This window comes from Rhincodon typus, chromosome 5 (genome assembly GCF_021869965.1).
Source record: "Rhincodon typus isolate 14 chromosome 5, sRhiTyp1.1, whole genome shotgun sequence".
In the NCBI taxonomy this organism is placed as follows: Eukaryota; Metazoa; Chordata; class Chondrichthyes; order Orectolobiformes; family Rhincodontidae; genus Rhincodon; species Rhincodon typus.
In genome coordinates, this window is record NC_063336.1 from 51711546 (window position 1) to 51730799 (window position 19254).

The following is a 19254-nucleotide window of genomic DNA, read 5'->3' on the forward strand; positions in this document are numbered from 1 at the left end:
CCATATCTGGAGTACTGTGAGCAGTCTTGGTCCCTTATTTAAGATCAGCCATGGTCCTATTGAATCCTTGAGGACCAATAATGATCTGGTAAACCAGTATGTTTAAGAAGTTACGATGGAGTATGCTACGTTTATTAAAGCATTTCAGCTATGCTTTCATCCTAAAAAAAAGATAAAGCAGGCAAGATTTAATCAATGTGTAGAGCTGGATGAACACAGTAGGCCAAGCAGCAGCAGAGGAGCAGGAAAGCTCACATTTCGGGTCTGGACCCTTCTTCAGAAGCCTTGATTCTCCAACTGGCTATCTTAGCCAGCATTAAATGTACATAAGGATTCCCACAGCCCTTTGTGGCAAAGAGTTCCAAAGACTCTTAATCCTGTGAGAGAAGAAATTCCTCCCCATATCAGTCTTAAACTGGCACCCCATTAATCTGAGTCTATGATGAGGTCTCACCAGCACTCTGTACAGTTGCAGTAAGGTTTCCCTACTCTTATACTCCAACCCCTTTCTGAAGAAGGGTCCAGACCTGAAACGTCAGCTTTCCTGCTCCTCTGATGCACCTTGGCCTGCTGTGTTCATCTAGCTCTCCACCTTGTTATCTCAGATTCTCGAGCATCGGCAGTTCCTACTATCTCTGAAAAGATTTAATCAATGATGTCAGCCTTTCACAGAATTATAAGACACCTTTTTAATGGATTTACATCGGTCAGTAGGATATTGTGGATGCAGAGCTGTGAAGGAATTATTAATTAGAAATCATTTTGTAATTGCTGGGAGGGATGAGAAGTTCCAGAATTTCTTCAATCCAGGGAGGATTGCATAATGGAATTCAGTTCACTTCTCATGCAGAAATCAGGCCTGAAGATTTGACAGCATTGTGAGGAAACATCAGGGATTCTTCTGACACATTCGAATGGTTAGGCCCCAAAATCACATTGTCATACTCACGGAAGCCCAACAAAATTCAAAGTGCAGAAATCAACATGATTGACTATATTAGGTTGTACAAGATGTGGTTCCAAATGGATGCATTAGTGCAATGAATGTCTAGCTAGCAGAGCTAAGCACTATCAATTTAGCCAGTTAGAACACTTTAGAAAATATTGTAAGTTAACAGCATGTTCATCATCTTAAAAGCAAAGAAAACGTCCTGAAAAAGGAACATGTTTTTGAAATTTGAAACAATATCTAAACTGGACACAGGAACAGCTGTTTCAATACTAGCAGTTTGTCATGGATGAAGTTTGTCAGAATCAGACCGGAAAACACGTTCCAGGAGGCATAAATTTTCAGATGCACAGGCGAATCATCTCAAAGCTTAGTCACAGAAGATAAGCTGTCACTGAAACCTTATATATACTGAGGAATCAGACTGTCATCAGGTTATCATTGCCAGAACCTTAACTGGACCAGTCATATAAATACTGTGGCAACAGGAGCAGGTTCATACTGGGAATTTTGAGACTAATATCTTATATTCTGTATCCTAAAAGCCTGTTCATCATCTACAAGGCACAAATCTGGAATGTAATGGAATACTGTCCACTTTCCTGGATGAGTGCAGCTCCAACAACACTCAAGAAGGTTGTCACAATGCAGCACTAAGCAACTCCATCCACATCGTTCAACATTCTCTCCCTTTGCCACCAACACACAGTGAGAGCAGTGCATACTGTCCCCAATAAGCACTGCAGAAATTCACACCGGCTCCCTCAAAAGCTCCTTACAAACCAATGGTCTCGAATTCCCAGAAGGACAAATGTAGAAGATGCATGGGAATACTGTCACCTGCAAGTACCCCTCCGAGCCACATAACATCTTGACTTCAAAGTGAATCACTATTCCTTCACTGTCGCTAGGTCAAAGTCATGGAATTCCCTTCCTAACTAAATTGTAGATATCCCTGTATTCCAATGACTGGCGAGTTCAAGAAGATAGTTCACCATCACCTTCACCAGATAAATTAAAGGTGGTCAATAAATGCTAGTCAGGCAGCTACACCCATATACCATGAATGACTAAAGAACATTACACTTGAAAGCTACATTTGACAAGCTACGAGACATAGATATAAGTAAAGGTGTGCTACTCTACATAAAGGTTTGAAGTCCCTTCCTCAATGATAAGGAGCAAGTAGCATCAGGGACCGTATATGTGCAGACAGCCACGGCCCAAGATACTCCACGCCAATATCTCAATTTACTGGTCACAGTATTGATTAAAGCACAAGATAACTCAAACAATTGTTGATTTGTCAGCATGGAAAGGCGTACTCTGAGGCCTGGGCTCCGTAAAAAGTTGCATATTTTTACTTCATTTTAAAACAGTCTTGTGCTTAAATTTCATCATTACAGAGAATATTAAATGTAATCGTGACAACATGTTTAGGTTGCCATGAAACCCAAAATGGAAAGCATGTCCCAAAGTGTCATGTTTAGGTCAATCAATGATATTTAATGCTGGTAACTTTGGAAAGATTGAGAAAAAAAACACTTGGTTTTTTTTGTTTGTTGAAAATCTGAGATGATGATGAGGCAGATTCTTCCCAAACAAAAATCAACAGCTCTCTTTGGCAGCTGTTTCCATCACTTCTGACTAAAGAGGCAGATACATGGTCTGCAGGCTCTTGAACAGATGGGGCACATATACTTCTGGCTTGGAAAGGCCCTTGTATAAGTAGACTACTTCCATTATCTGTGCTTTCTTTCAGCAGCGTCATGTCTGTTTCAAACTTGTATGCTGATTTCCTGGTTGTTTTGTGCAAACTGATTGTGCAGCAGATTGCTGTTCCCGCGTACATTGGTCAACGTCACTCTGAGAGCTATCTTTTCAGCTGATCCTTGAAGTATTTACAAGATGCACCTTGATCTTGCTTATGTGGGATAACAACAAACTGATATCAATTATTCTCATTGATTCTGTATATTTTAGGAATGTGATATTGCACATTCCATTTCATCTATGTTGTAATCATACATTGTGTAGTATTCAAGATGAATTTCTTAAACGTTTATTGAAACCTTGTTGTGCATTTGTAAACTTAATTTTGTAATTGAGCAGTACTTTTTTCTCAATATAGTAAATCCTCAATTTGGGCCGAAACTGTAAAATGGACGTGGCATCTGATATGGTTAATTTAAGTGACTGGATGGGCAATCATCAGAAGTTTGCATTTCAAACGCAAACTGCCCATGGTCTTCCTTATTCCTGTGTGAGAGAACTGCTATGCTGTAGGTAATGCTGGTAGAAGATGCAATTGGAATGCCATCTCAGTTGGAGAGTTTGTTTTAAATAGGCTGATGGCACAATGTCTCTAAGCAACTTAGATAGTTACTGATCAGTCTGACACTGACATATTGGGAATGTGGTTATGCTAAATGCCCGGAGCTCATCTGTACTTTTTTTTGATAATCTAAGTGGCATTGATGATAGAAATGTATTTTATTCATCAGTTATGATTAATGCTAAATTAACCTTCAACGGCTTTGGTCAGCTGTTCAACAAAACAATGCGAAAGTCTCTGGAAGTTATACGCTAAAGTGACTGAGATGTGTGTGCCATAATGGATTCCACAACTTAGATGTGTTATCACGTGTAAAAAATCTGGATACCAAATGCAATTCTCTTCTTTCATTTTTAGTTTAGAAAAATAAATATTCTGAATTCTAGCAAAGACTGTGTGTTGCTTTTCATTTTAAGTAAATCTTGCATTGAAGTTTACTGCGACCATTTTGGCTTCAGTTAGGCTTCAGTTTTATTTCCTTTCTTTTTATTTTGAGAGCTTACAAGCTTTAGAATAATGGAAGTAGCTTCTGAAATTTAATGTATACAACATATATTCATTTCAACAGAAAACCAGGGGATGACTTTGACCATAAATGATCTGCTAGAAATGTCTGCACAGGTGGCTTCGGGCATGGCGTACCTGGAAGCTCAGAATTACATCCATCGGGATTTAGCTGCACGGAATGTGCTGGTTGGAGAAAACAACATCTGTAAAGTTGCTGATTTTGGACTTGCTCGAGTCTTTATGGTATACTGACGATTGTTTTCCATTTGTATAATTTTTATCTTAAAGAATTGAAGAGACATAGCCTGTTGTGAATTTAGTCACCTAAGTACTTCTTGAATAAAAATATTGCATTGTTTATCACCAGGAAAGCTGTGATCAAGATGAAAAATCAATTTAGTTAGATTAGTATGAGATAGCAAAACATCCATGACCTGTATACACATTTTGGCAAAACATGAAAGTGATAAAATGTGACAAATTGTGTTAAAGTCAAAATCATTATAGTATTTTGTTTCGATTTGTTTTTGACAACAAATTAAGTTATCTGCTTTTGTTTCTGAAGTATTAAATACAACTTTATTGTTTTGTTATCTTTATTTACCGGTAATTTCCGGGTTCCCAAACTTTGTTTTGGCATGTTCACTTGACCAAGTGGGGTTGGTTAGCTGCATTGGCTGGATGCCTAGAATGTCATGCTATGCCAAAGGAGCATGTTCAATTCCCGTACAGGCTGTGATAATTCATGGAAGCCTGTCTCCTCACCTTGCCCAGGCATGTGGAATGCTGCCACTCACACTATAGAGAAACAATTCTCTCTCTCTCTCTTCTGTGGGAGGTGTGTGTGATCCTTTGAAGGTTATGACTAATTACCTATTCCTTTCCCACAATAGCTGTGATACAGTTTAATGATGGCTTAAAAACATTGTCCAGTGTCAATTTTGTAATGTTTCTCTGGCCTAAAAGCATTGTTTTTAAGTTGTTACAATAGGGTGAGGGGATGGTGGGTTGGGGCGTGCCTTGTGGTTGGTGGGGGTGGAAAGATCCACTTCCTGATCAATTCTAAGAAGTGGAAGGCTTTCTACTTTTTTAAATCTCCTCTCCATCAGTCCAACAGGACACATTAATTTCATTTTTAAGCACATAGCTACCATATTTAATTAAATATAAGCAAAATACTGCACATGTTGGAGATCTGAAACCAAAACAAAGTGCTGAAGAAACACGATTTGAAAGGATAACTCAGATGCAACCAGACCTGCTGAGTTTCTCCAACAGTTTCTGTTTTAATTTGTTTCAGATCACCAGCATCTACAGTTCTTGTTTATAAAGTGCTGAAAAACCCAGCAGGTCTGGCACCATCTGTGAAGAAAGAAACAGAGTTAGCCTTTCAAGTCTAGTCTTCAGAACTGAAGAAAGCTGTAAAAGTCATGGGTTTTGTGCTGTGGAAAAGAAAGGAGGGGCAAGTGGAACAGATGGGCCAGTCCAGGGAAGGTTGTGGGAGATTGGAGATCCAAGATGTCATAGAACAAAGAGCGTGCTAATGGCTGTTGAGACCTTTGGTAACTTGGTGTATTAAACAACATGCAGCTTTCATGCTTATATTTCTGACCTGTGCCTGCTGAAGTGCTCCAGAAAAACCCAATGTAAGCTGGAGGAACAGCACCTCATTTTCCACTTAAGCACTTTACAGCCTTCAGGACTCAATATTAGTTCAGCAATATCAGAGCATAAGCTCTGTCTGCCATTTTAAAATTTTCCTCCCTCTTCTTCCCCTCCTCCCCTGTGTCTTTCTGTTACTTTTTATGGTTTTGCTTTCAGGCAGAGTTCATTTTGTTCTGTTATTAGCACTTATTGTGAATCTATTCTCAGTTATCACCACAGCTGTTACCCTTCCCTTTGTCTTTTGTTCTGAGACAGCCTGGATCTTCCTTAACTCTTCCCTGACTTGCAACTCTATACTTGTCTCTTCCCCTTTTCAATGCCATGAACCTGATGGTGTTTCCACCTCTTTTCAGTTCTGAAGAAGAGTCATAATGGCTTGAAATGTTAACTGTTTCTCCCTCCAGATATGCTGCTGGATATGCTGAGATTCCGCAGGACTTAGTTCAATTGAAGCAAAATAAAACCAAAGTTAAATATATCAAAAATGAAGGAGACCCAGTTTCTGAGCTTTTCTGGAGTGAATGAAAGAGAAGTTTTATTATCTGTTAGCCCTGAGAAAATATAATAAGATGTGACATCTAACACATAAATGCAAAACAGGTAGCAAGCCTAAAAATGTCAAAGGATGGGGAAAGGAGACTGTCTAAACAGATAGAAAGGTACAGAGAGTGTAATTTAAAGTTTTTTTGAATCCTTGAGTTACAAGAATGAAGCCTGAGTCACAACTGTTTAACTGTTGTCCTATTTCCTTCAAAGCGACAAAGCTTGCAGATAACCTTGACTTCTTAGTAAACAGTGGTTTTTACAATTTGCTTTATACTGGTGTTGATACCTGAGACTGAGATAGAGATTGACAGAGTGAGGTAGTGAGGAAGAGAAGCACTTTCACTATCCTTGTTGTTATCAATCCATGTTGCCTTCTCTCTCTTTTGTTGCTCAAGGGCTGCCTACTGAAATATTCATTTGTATATTCTAAGTATAGCTTTACTGTCTTTTTCAGATTTAATACTCTGAAGGTAACCTTTTATTTCCCAATATATGCAGCTACCATGTGAGAGTAAAACAAGAGATGCAAATTTCTTGACACCTCACTGAGTTTGTGCCTCTTTATTTAAAAGATAATTCTGATGCAGTTGGTCATGTATGTTCTGCATGAGTTCCCTGGATTTTTCTGCTAACCACAGTTGTCATTTAAAATCAGTGGTGTCCTTTTTAAAACCACTTTTAGTCAATTCAAATCAAATGATGGAAGTTGGATATTAATAGTCAGTTTTCACTACAATTCTAACAAAGATAATTAATAGTTTAGATTTTAAAAAATCCTTATTTCCCACTTAAACAAGATGACCCACCTTAAACATTTCCCTGTACTAACAGTGAAGTTAAAGCAAATAAAAGGAATGATCTTTCTTGAAGAACTAATATCTCTGAGAGATGTCTGTTGGGCTTAAACCTGTGACAGCAATGATTTTCAGAAGTTGTTTTAAAATATTGCATGGTTGAATTGCTTCCCTGTTGTACCCAGACTGATGTAATCGATGTAATTTAAGTTTTGAACGGACTCCTGTCAGTTTATGGAACCTGAATCTTATCAAAAAGTCCTTCACAAAATTGAAAAGAAATTGTTAATCTACCTAGTGCAATATATGGAAATTAAGGAGATCCATTTATAAGTAAAACTTGGAAAGTTACCACTTGGTCAGTGCTTATGCACTGTTCTGGTTTTAATCATATGTTCATATTTAAGGTTCTGTTTGTTTTATAAGCAGTTTCCATTTAAGTGAATACAATTTTACTGGAGTAATTTTAACTACATCATTTAAACCATCTTTAATTATAGCTCTTTTAACTTCATTAGACAGGAGATGAAAATGTTTATGAAGCTAGAGAAGGAACAAGGTTTCCCGTAAAATGGACTGCACCGGAAGCTATCCATTCCAATAAGTTCAGCATCAAATCTGATGTTTGGTCCTTTGGAATACTATTGTATGAAATAATCACTTTTGGAAAGATGCCTTATCCAGGTTAGTTTATCACATATCCAGGTTAGTTTATCACATTTAGACACATTTGCGATTTCTGATACTGATATTTCATTTTTATTTAAGCTATGTGGAAAAGATGGTCAATAAAAATCAAAGGTACAGTTTATCTATGAGTACATCTTTGTAGTTCAAACAAATGTTGAATTTCATGAAAACTATAAGATATTGCTGAGAACAGACTGAATATAAAAGGCAGATATATTTGGGAACTGGTTCAATTAGGAATTTAGTGATCAACCAATTTTAGTTATTAAGGAGTTCTTTTGAGAGTGTTTTTTTCATATCTTGATTGTGAAAGGACTAAAGTGTAACCTTTGAAATTTTAAGAACAATAACATTTTATATTTTAAACTTTATTTTTGTGAAAATTGGTAAATGTTTATATTCTTTCCTTTAGGAATGTCAAATTACCAAGTTATCCAGGAACTGGGAAGAGGATACAGAATGCCATGCCCTTCAGAATGTCCCCTGGCATTGTATGAAATCATGGTAGATTGCTGGAAAGATAAAGATTTTGAAAGACCAACATTTGAAACATTGCAGTGGAAGCTGGAGGACTTCTTTGAGACTGATCTTTCAGCCTATACAGATGCTAATGTTTTTGTTAGCTAATGTACATAACAAATGTTAACATTTTATCTGCTCTGATCAAATCTGATTCAATATTCACATCTTGATACTTATAATTTGTGAAAGCAGTTCAATCATATGCATACCCATTCAGTCATAAATCAATTTGGGGCTATTGCATACACATACTATACATATATGAATATAATTTAACCTGGCTGTGCAGTCAGAAGTTCACACACAAGTGTGAAGGTTGAATCAAATTCCATGCAATTGATCTATATGTTATTTTATATGAACTATACGGATCAGAAATGGCTGATGTGGCACCATTGCCATTAGGTTATGTAAATGAGGGGATCATTGCTATTCAAAAACATTTAGCATCCCCCAAAACAGCAGATGTTGTATGAGAGCAACAATAGACAATAACCAAGTGGAAAAGCAACCAGAAAGTGACACTTGGCCAGGGAGCTGCTATATTTTTATGTGAGGCAGTACCTTTTGAAGAGGGGCACAGGACTAATAAATATATTAGTTGTCTGTTGTGTTATTGCTGGGGATGAAATCTGCCTGCAGAATTCTGTTCTGTCTTCTGTGTCTAAATGAGAAGAATATAGAACAAAGTTGAGTAAGATACATAACAGGAGTTCAATCCACTATTGCCCATTTCGTACCCCTGAGGAAGTTTACGTTTATCTCCATTAACTTCAGTTTATACAGAAAAGTACAGTATAGTGCTTGCTTGTGTGATATTTCATTATACGGATTATGTATAACATATTTCACTGTTTATGCCAAACTGTATTCAAACAGCAGTTGAATTTTTTGATTTTCCTGTCCCCCTGAGTAATCATAGAAATTCACACATTATTTCTGTAAATATTCTGACCAGATAAATGGTTGCCATAAAACATAACATCACCCTTTTTGCAAAGATTTCTCACTGATTCAATATATTTTCTGAAATTTGGTAAAAGAATGTGTCTCTTTCAATGAACAATGGAACCTACAACTAAAGGACTATAGTATGCCTTCAGGACAAAGTATTGGTGAATATTCTCAGCAACCTACATTGTTTCAGAAAATTCAATCACACGATACTACATGCCACACAGTCTTAATTTGTATATAATTTTATGTTCAGATACAGATTTAAATTTATTTTGTAGAGCTGCAAGAGATTGAAATGTATATAAGCTAATTACATTTAAAAATTAAACTGCAACTAATCATATGTTTTGTAAATTGTGACAAAGAAAATTACTTGAATCCTGAACTATTCCAGTTTTATGCTTTTGTACTGAATTTGGTGCATTAAAATGTAGAGATATTCCAATCCACTCTGATTCCAATTCATAAATTTTGGCTTAGATTCATGTAGTTGCAATATTGACTAATCTAGGAAATGTTTCGTAAATCTTTATCTGACATACAACAGGTGAAAGGGAATATTCAGTTGTTTCATTTTTAATTGTCTACCTTTTTCAAAGTGACTTACTGAGGATATTGCTTCCATAAGACTTGATGTTTGGAGACTGATTTAAGTATTTAAAACCAAACAGCAGTATTGTCAACCTTCCAACAAATGTACAGTAGAAATTTTTACTGAATTTTAGAAGAAACTATTGCAGAAAAAAAGTATGAAAAATGTTTAATATAATTAATGCACAAAAGGTACAGTGAAATGCGAAGAGAAAGAGAGACCTTGTGAATTAAGATTCACCATAAGTTGCTGGACATTTTATCTGCACTGTGCCATTGGTTTTGTGAAAGTTCATTCACCTTTAACCTCTGCATGAAATGCGTGGAATTGTGCATTATTTACCAATTCACATTTTTAACACAAGATTAACTCCAGTAACTAACAGGATAAATGTCAATTATGATATTTATTGGGTAATGATTGCCAAGAATTCTGTTTCCAGGAAGAAAATGATTATATAAGCATGGAGTTTCACATCATTAAATTGAAAATTGTTGCTGGAGATTTAAGAAAAGTCCAATTTAACTGTATACATGTTTTCTTACTTTTGTCTGTGTTTTGAAGAAAAATGTCACTTTCCCTTCTTTCCCTGATCTTCATGAGTCTGATTTGACATTGACTTCACCCACTCTAATTTACTCTCTATCTCATCTTCACTTTATTTATTATGACATAAAAAATTGGAGCAGGAGTAGGCCACAGAGCTTCTTCAGATGTCTCCACCATTCAGCTGATCTGATCGTGGCCTGAACTCCACTTTCCGCCAGTGCCATAGCCCTTTACTTCCCTGTGGCTCAAGAATATATTAATCTCATTCTTGAATATTGTCAATAACTCAGCCTATACATCTCTCTGCAGTAGAGAATTTCAATTATTAGCATGATAATTAATACTTCCTCATCTCAATCTTAAATGGGTACTTCTGAAACAGTGCCCCCATGTCCAGATTCTCCTTCAAGAGAAACATTCAATTAACATCTTTTTAAGTCCCCTCAAAACTTAAACCGTTCAATAAGATTCTCTTTCCTCCAAAATCCAATTGGTATAGACACAACTTGTGCAACTTTCTTCATAAGACAATCTCTTTACCCCTGGAATCAACCTTGTCAAAATGTTCTGAATAGTCTCCGATACTGATATTTAGCCTTAAGTCATGAGACCAAAATAGTATGCAGTAAACTACGTGTGGTCTCACAAGTGCCTTGTAAAATCGTAACAAAACTCTCCTACTATTAAGCTCCACCCTTCTTTTAATGAAAGTCAACTTTCCCTTTGCCTTTCTAAATTTTTTCTGTGTCTTCATTTCCTGTAGGCGGGCACTCAAATCTCTATCACAGCTTTCTGTACATTATCTCCTTTAAATAATATTTTGTTTTCATTTTCTTCCTGTAATAGTGGATGACTTCACATTTTTTCCAAATGATGCCAAATCTGCCAATAATGACTTAACCTAAGTACATCCGTCTGCAGGCTTCCAGTGTCATCCTTACAATTGACTTCCCTATCTATATGTGTTATTGTCAGCGAATTTAGCTACAGTACGATCATTTCTTCATCCAGGTCATCACCATAAATTATATATGGTTGAGTCCCGATCACCTTACAGTACTTTAATTACAGTTTGTCAACCTGAAAGTGATCTATTTATCTTCATATTTTCTGTTAGCCTGCCATTAATCTCTCTGGACTAATACATTGTGCGAAAACCATGAGCTCTTATCTTGTAAAGTAATGTTTCATGTAGCATGTAATTAAATGCCATTTGGAAACCCAAATACATTTTATTCACTAGTTCTTCTTTATCTACCTCATTCAGCATGTTATCAGCTGTCTCAACAAAATTGTGAGAAAATATGTGTAAAACCTAAATATGCTGTTCTAAGTTCACCATTGGGTTAAACCTTAAGATGCCCATTCCAGCAAAATTTGGGCTAATGTTTGCACAAGTGCCTTTGCTGAATATAAATTGCTTGGTTATCTGATGTCAAAAAAAGGATATGATTTTAAAAGTACAAGTTTTGTAACTAAAAGAAGTTAAATTTACCACATCATCAATTTCATCTTTTGTTTAATTCATATCTTCAAATATTTTCTGGCTGATGGCAGCTTCATCTTTCAATGTTTATGTAATTCTTAATAATAAAGTGAAATCATCCACTGGAGCAAAATACTGATGGAGTTTGAAGACTTCAGTGTAATTTAAAATAATGTTAAATTGTTACACCAAACAAGTGATGTGAAATTAAAGTAATGTTGTTATGTGGTATAATTTTATATTGATTTGTTGTTGTGACAGAACTGTGTAAAGAATTCTTAGTTTATTTTTAGTTGTTGCAATATTAACTGAAAAATAATTCTCCTCCTTGCATGATAACAGAGGTAATGGACTCTACATATTCTGTTTTGCCAAACTGAGGATCCGCTTCATGATTGATGGCCTTGACCTTCAGTCTTATTCTTCACTTATCCTGCCTGTAATTAGTTGAGTAAGACTGTACTCTCATGTGCCCAAAGTTCCTTGAATAATGCATTAGTCTGTTTTCTCATGATATAATATCAGGAATTTTGCATGAAAATTACCAGTAATACTTTAGTCGGGGTGGGGGGGTTGGGGGGACGGGAGGGAAGAAAGAAAATTGTTAAATTGGCTATTTGTGCTATGAATACAAAATTATTTTATTGCTGGTAGGATTTTATATTTAAACAGTAATTGTGTACATGATTTGTACCACATGGTAGTTATAACTTTACATGATTAAATTTTACCATAAAGATCTGTTCTGAAACTAATTAGAGCTCCATGATTATCCTGTATGCTTGTTGTGTATGAAAGCTTAATATCTTTATCTGAAATTCCTTTCTCAGAGCTATACAATTTAAATGTGTTAATGTTATACACTTAAATAAGAAAACGAACAAACATATGGATATTGTACTTATAAAGGCCGCGTTTCTACATTTTAAAAAAAGAATCCTTAATAAATGTCGACTGTTTTGGTAAACATTGACATCGTAGTTGTATTATTTAGAAGTTGAATGATTTATTTACATTGCCCAACTATATAACAAATTATTTTTATCTTCACTTGCTCTGTGGATCATCTGGTCAGAATTTTGATTTCCAAAAATGGGTATATTGAGATTGGATTGGAAATCGAAGTGTTAAAAATCTGGAACAGGATCCAAACACACATGTCTGGTTTTAATGATCAAGGTCCTCATGGGAAACATGTTTGATACTTAAATATTATAATGAGGCTAACATCTTCATTTTAACAGGCATTTTTAACTACAGCTGTTTGGATTTTGCAACCAACAAAATGAAACAGCTTAAAGGCAAGAAAGGCTGAATCTTTTCAATAATCCTGTCATACCACTGGCTGTGACCTGCAGGTAGTTAGACTGCCTGCCCTGGCCTATTCGGTTACCCAGCAAATGCCCTTCTGATATACCAGTTTTCCATTTGCTCCTGACACTGAGGACCATCCACCAGTCGATCATCAACCTTCATGATTGTTGAAATCCTCCACCCCTGTAACTGAGAAACACTGACCCTCCAGCAACCCCATGGCTTTCCCAAATCATTCACACTTTTCCAATACCTTTACATGTTTTTGTAGGTTCTCTGTCCGTAGGCAGTCTTCAACCTGTTGGATCAAATGGCCTGTGGATGGCAGACTCAGAAAAAAACAAGCTAAAGCAATGCTACAGTTAAATTCTACAGGATATTCAGGGAAGCTAGTCTTTGACAGCCTCCCAATTGTACAACTGCACAGAAGTGACCTGAGGGACCTCCACGTTAAAATCCAGACCACTGTGTTAAAGAAAGATGCAATATAATATTTTTTTCTTGTGTAAGTGTTACATTTAAGTCTATGATTTTAAATTTTTTTGGTTTATATTTCTGCAGACAGTTTGCCAACAAACTTTGTACTTGAATAAGGGCTACTTAAAATTACTTTTTTTTAAAACGTCTGGAGTAGATTATTACATGCTGGAAATGAATATCATTAACTAGAAAACAATGTAGAATTTTTTCTTGTTGATATTAATAAAAAGGGTTTTTTTAAGAAAGGGATTTTTAAAAATCATTTTTAAGTGTCATTGCTTACTGTGTATTGCGCAAACTGGCAAATCAGCATCTCTTTCTCCTATAGTATAAATTGTTGTGTTCCTTTGAAATTTAGCATTCTTGTATTTGTGCTGATGAATGCAAGATGGAAAATCTTAACTACACATCTCATTTTATCGCAAGAATTTCAACAGATTTTAACTTTTGTGTCAGCACACTCCACGCACATTTCATTCAGTGATTCATAGATTTATTTCTTTCTTTCCACAACATGGCTCAATTTTCATTTCATTTCAACAGGCTAGATTACAAGAACAGAAATATACTGAGGCTATACAAGGCCATGTCCATCTGGAATATTGAGAGCAGTTTTGGTCCTGTATTTAAGGAAGGATATGCTGGAGGTGGTCCAGAGGAGGTTTACAAGAATAATCCTGGGGATAAAGGGCTTGATGTACGAGGAGAGATCTGTACTTGAAGGAATTTAGAAGGATGAGGAGGGTGGGTGTGCGGGGGGAGGGTGCGAGGGAGGGCTTTCATTGAAACTTACAGAATACTGAGAGGCCTGGATGGAATGGATGTGGAGAATATGTTTCCATGAGTAGTAGAGACTAGGACCTGAGATCATAACCTCAGAGTGAAGGGACAACCCTTTAGAAATAAGATGAGGAATTTCTTCAGCCAGAAGATGGTTAAACTGTGAAGCTTATTGCTGCAGAAGGCAGTGGAGGCCAAGTCATTGAGTGTATTTAAGACAGAGATAGATTGGTTCTTGATTTCTAAGGGGATCAAGGATTATGGGAAGTAGGCAAGAGAATGAGGATTGAGAGACACATCAGCCATGATTGAATGGTGGAGCAGATTCATTGGGCTGAATGGCCTAATCTACTCCTATATCTTATGGTCTTATGGCCTAATTTTAACCAAAGATTGGCTGTGAGACACTTCATTGGAAATAGAATCTCATATTTATAATAGTAGTACCACCTTCCATCATTACAGGTTGATTGACTGTCATGGTAACTGAACCTACGAAAATGAAGCCACAAGCCCACCCATCCTGAGTACCGTATCTTGTTACAACTGTCTGAAGGAGTGATACTCTTCCTAACGTGCAGTACAGCATAACATCTTGTTATTCGTTAATGTAGAACCATTACATATTGGAAAGCCTTCAAAAAATTGCAAAATGAATTTTTATTAAGAAGAGGTAAAGTGAAAGTTTTTTCGAATAACGCTAGGTAGACAGCTTGTGCGGGGCATCTTATAACACGGAAGTACTGTTGCACATCAGCAGGTGCTCAGTTCTCAATGGAAGGTAGATCTACTTCCAGTGGCAAGAAACCTCAAATCTCCCTACTGCTGCAGTCTTCATCCACTATGGCAGCCATTGATATTGCAGGAATATCTTCTGCTTGGATCATTGTTGAGGACTTGTTTTGGATTGTGCGCTGTCTGGTTTCTCCCCTTTGACTTTACCGTCATGGGTGGCCTTGTTGGGAGCTGAGAACTCCTGATGGCATTGCTCTTGGGATCAACTGAACACTCAAGCCTCTTCACTGCAGTAAGGTGACAATCCGTGGAAAGGAATGTGAAGAAATTACAAAGCAAAAAAAAAAGTTGCATTTATTGCGTTGAGTAAACAAAGAACAAAGAACAAATAAAAATACAGCACAGGAACAGGCTCTTCGGCCCTCCAAGCCTGCGCTGATCCAGGTCCTCTATCTAAACCTGTCACCTATTTTCCAAGGATTTGTATCCCTTTGCTCCCTGCCCATTCATGTATCTGTCTAGATACATCTTAAATGACACTATCATGCCCGCCTCTACCACCTCCGCTGGCAACGCGTTCCAGGCATCCACCACCAGGGTGGATAAACAGGGCCTGATTTCCTTTTGAGTAACAACAGATTTACGTCAGTCAATATCTGTGCTGTCTCGTGCTCCCATGAGGAGCTTGAACAGTTCACCAACTTTACTAACACCTTTCACCCCAACTTCAAGTTCACCTGGACTATCTCTGATACCTCTCCCTCCTTCCTGGACCTCTCTGTCTCCATCTCTGATGACCGCCTCGAAACTGACACATCAAGCCCACCGACTCCCGTACCTACCTAGACTACACCTCCTCTCACCCACCTTCCTGCACGAATGTGATCCCCTACTCCCAACTCCTTTACCTCCGCCGCATCTGCTCCCAAGATGGGGGCGTTCCACTCCCGGACATCCCAGATGTCCTCGTATCTCAAGGACCGCATCTTCCCCCTATCTGTGGCCGAAAATGCCCTTGACCACATCTTCTGTGTTTCCCGCACCTCTGCCCTCACAATCCCTCCCCCCAACAAAAACAAAGACAGAATCACCCTTGTCCTCACATATCACCCCACTAACCTTCGGATTTAACACATCATTCTCTGCCACTTCCGCCACCTGCAATCTGACCCCACTACTAAGGATATATTTCCCTCCCCACCCCATCTGCCTTTCATAGGGACCGTTCACTCCATGACTTCCTCGTCTGCTCCACACTCCCCACTAGCCCCACCACCCCCAGCATGTTTCCTTGCACCCGCAGGAAGTGCTACACCTGCCCCTACACCTGCCCCCTCACCTCCAACCCAGGCATCAAACAAACCTTTCACGTCAGACAGATGTTCACCTGCACATCTGCCAATGCGGTCTATTGTATGCACTGCTCCCAATGTGGCCTCCTCTACATCAGTGAGATCAAGCGGAAGCTCAGAGACTGCTTTGTAGAGTCCTTGCGCTCTGTTCAGGGCAAACAACAACACCTTCCGATCATGAACAATTTCAACTCCTCCTCCCACTTCCTGAGTGACATGTCCATCCTGGGCCTCCTCCAGTGTCACCATGACGCCACCCAGAAACTAGAGGAGCAGCACCTCATATTCCGCCTTGGGAGCCTACAGCCCAATGGCCTAAATGTGCACTTTACCAGTTTCAAAATCTCCCCACTCCCGGCCTCATCCCATGTCCAACCTCCCTCTCATCCCTGCCTCCTTGACCTGACACAACCTGTCCATCTTCTCTCCCACCTATCCGCATCCCCCCACCTCACTGACCAATCCCCACCACTCCCTACCTGCACTTACCTATCACCATCCCGCCTACCTTCCCCAGCCCACCCCTCCTCTCTCTATTTATTTCCCAGCTCCCTTCCCCCTCCCCCATTTCTGAAGAACGGTCCCGACCCGAAACATCAGCTTTCCTGCTCCTCTGATGCTGCCTGGCCTGCTGTGTTCCTCCAGCTCCACACTGTGTTATCTCTGACTCCAGCATCGGCAGTTCTTGCTATCTCTACAGTCAGTGAATGATGACTTCATCCAACTCTCATGGCGTCAGTTAAGTCCTGTCTGGTTGTTGCACTCAATACTCACTGTTCTATTGTGGTGAAGGTGATGTTCGTTCTGCTCAATGACCTCAGAGGACTGCTGCTCTCCCATCTGTTCAGTGTCCATCTGCTCCAGTTGTATGTAACACACAACATGCTGTGGTGAATGACACACTCTTGAGTGCACTGCACAGCACCTCCAGATCAATCTTATCATTGTAACCTCATCTTGAGGAGGGTTATCATCCGCTCCATGTAGTCCAAGTGGAAGAATGAGGTGCATTGTATCTACACTCAGTCTTAATCATGGCGTTTATTTGGTGGAGTCATCAATCAACTCCACCAATGATGTCAAGACATGCTGAATCCCTCCAGAGCATTCTGTTTATATTTGAAATCCCCAGCATCCATAATATTTTGCTTTTATTTAGGTCTTTGGTCTTGTTACCTTCCTTTCTTAAGCCACTTGTTTTGTCCATCTTTGCAGCATGTCCAGTGACACCTACAATTGAGTAAGTATTACTAAAGATCACGACAAAGTGTTAATACACACAAATTATGAAGACTGATAATGATTAGGACTAAATCTAAACTAAGAAAAGGGTTTTTACATTCATAGAAATAAGAATTTATTTGATCTTAAGTCCTACATTGCCTTCAAGATGAAATCAGTATGGCACAAGAATCTTGAATCAAGAACACTGCACAGTTTGTTTAAAGATGGAACATTACAACTGACTTTGTGCAGTGGCGTATGAGGTAGCAGTTTTTCTTGTTGATATCTCTATGACAAGGGAGGGAAGCAGAAGTACAGCATTGAGCCTTGGGACTGACAAAAGTGAGAATTAATTGGATTCTCTGTTGGTTTCAAATATTTGTACTTCAAAAATTAAGACAAACTCAATAGTGATATGCAACTCTACAGGTTAAAATCTCCATTGGACGGCATTTAATTTTGGTGATTCAAATTTGCAGAGCAAATACATCATCTTGTTATGATCATGGAATTCAGTGCTTAATAGACCAATGAATCCTATTTAAAAAAAATAGAATTTGCCTCATCCAGTCACTGAATCAACGGCCATTCCCATGATTAAAGGAACAGAGGCATAACCAGTCTGCTGCAGCCCCCTCAAGGACCTGTGTATGGTAGGCTATCCACAATATGCTAAAAATGTCCTGTTCATTCAAGATAATTCCAAGTTTTCATTCCAAGTTCATTCCAAGTTTTGAACTATTGGCTATTGAATGAGTAACCTGTGAGAAGTCATGCCACAAGCAGAATTTTGAAGTAGGTAAAGAAACTAGCATGACTGTAGCATTTCTCATGCTGAGCAAGAGGTTACACTGTTTACAACAATATTAGGAACAGATAACAAGGTGTAGAGCTGGATGAACACAGCAGGCCAGGCAACATCAGAGGAGCAGGAAAGCTGATGTTTCGGGTCTGGACCCTTCCTCAGAAATATTAGGAACAGAGTCTGATGGGAAAAATAAAGCAAGGAAGTTTTGTACTGACAAGAAACATTCAATATTAACAGCATTTGAAATGTGTTGAAGACAAATCTAAAGTGAAAGAATTGAAGAAATCAGTTCTCTCAATATTGCTGCTTTAGTTCAGTTCTTTTCAGTAAAGCTTTCTGAATGCATCAACCTTCTTATTAAGAATGGTAACTTTCAGTGAGCTGTTGAGTTGTAGAATTTCATTGTTAATATTATGATTGTTCTGATGTTTTTAGGCCTATTTTTAAAGGAATGTATCATACTGTAGGTGGAACTTTCCCATTTTCTCTGTTGAGTAGGATTCATGGAACCTGATTTGCCGTGGCACATGCGACTTTTCTCGTGTAATGGTCTGCTCTTCGCCTTATTAGTTATCCATTGGGTTCTAAGGTGAATCACAAAGCAGGAGAGGCACAAGTGTTCACCATGACTGGAATCTTCTAGCTTTTACACTTCCAGTGTCATACCTAAAGCCCAAATGCACACACTTCAAGCCAGGAATGAAAGCCGCACCACTCACCCCCATCCCCAACAGACAGTGTGCCTTAACATTGAAGACATGGCCCAGAGGAAAGGAAGCGTCGCTCCCCATTTCAGATCTCATCAAGGCCTGGACTACAACTGTCACCATAACATGCAAATGTGCATTCAATAGCTCTCACCTAGCTCATTCTCAAAAAATTACTCATCCTTCCAACCCTCTCCACTTCCTACCCCTCACTGGGAAATCTCACACATCTCCTGCTCATACATCACCATTAACTGCTCTT

The 19254-nt window shown here is 38.3% G+C and overlaps 1 protein-coding gene across 1 annotated transcript in view; it reads left to right on the top strand.

The window, feature by feature from the left end:
* Positions 1 to 9410, top strand: part of frk (fyn-related Src family tyrosine kinase) — a 113020-nt gene extending 103610 nt beyond the window's left edge. The window contains exons 6-8 of the mRNA XM_020519916.2: positions 3853 to 4034; positions 7315 to 7480; positions 7899 to 9410. Of these exons, the coding sequence (XP_020375505.1) occupies positions 3853 to 4034; positions 7315 to 7480; positions 7899 to 8113 (563 nt within the window). The 3' untranslated portion in view covers positions 8114 to 9410. The remainder of the gene's footprint in view (positions 1 to 3852; positions 4035 to 7314; positions 7481 to 7898) is intronic.
* The last annotated feature ends 9844 nt before the right edge of the window (positions 9411 to 19254 follow it).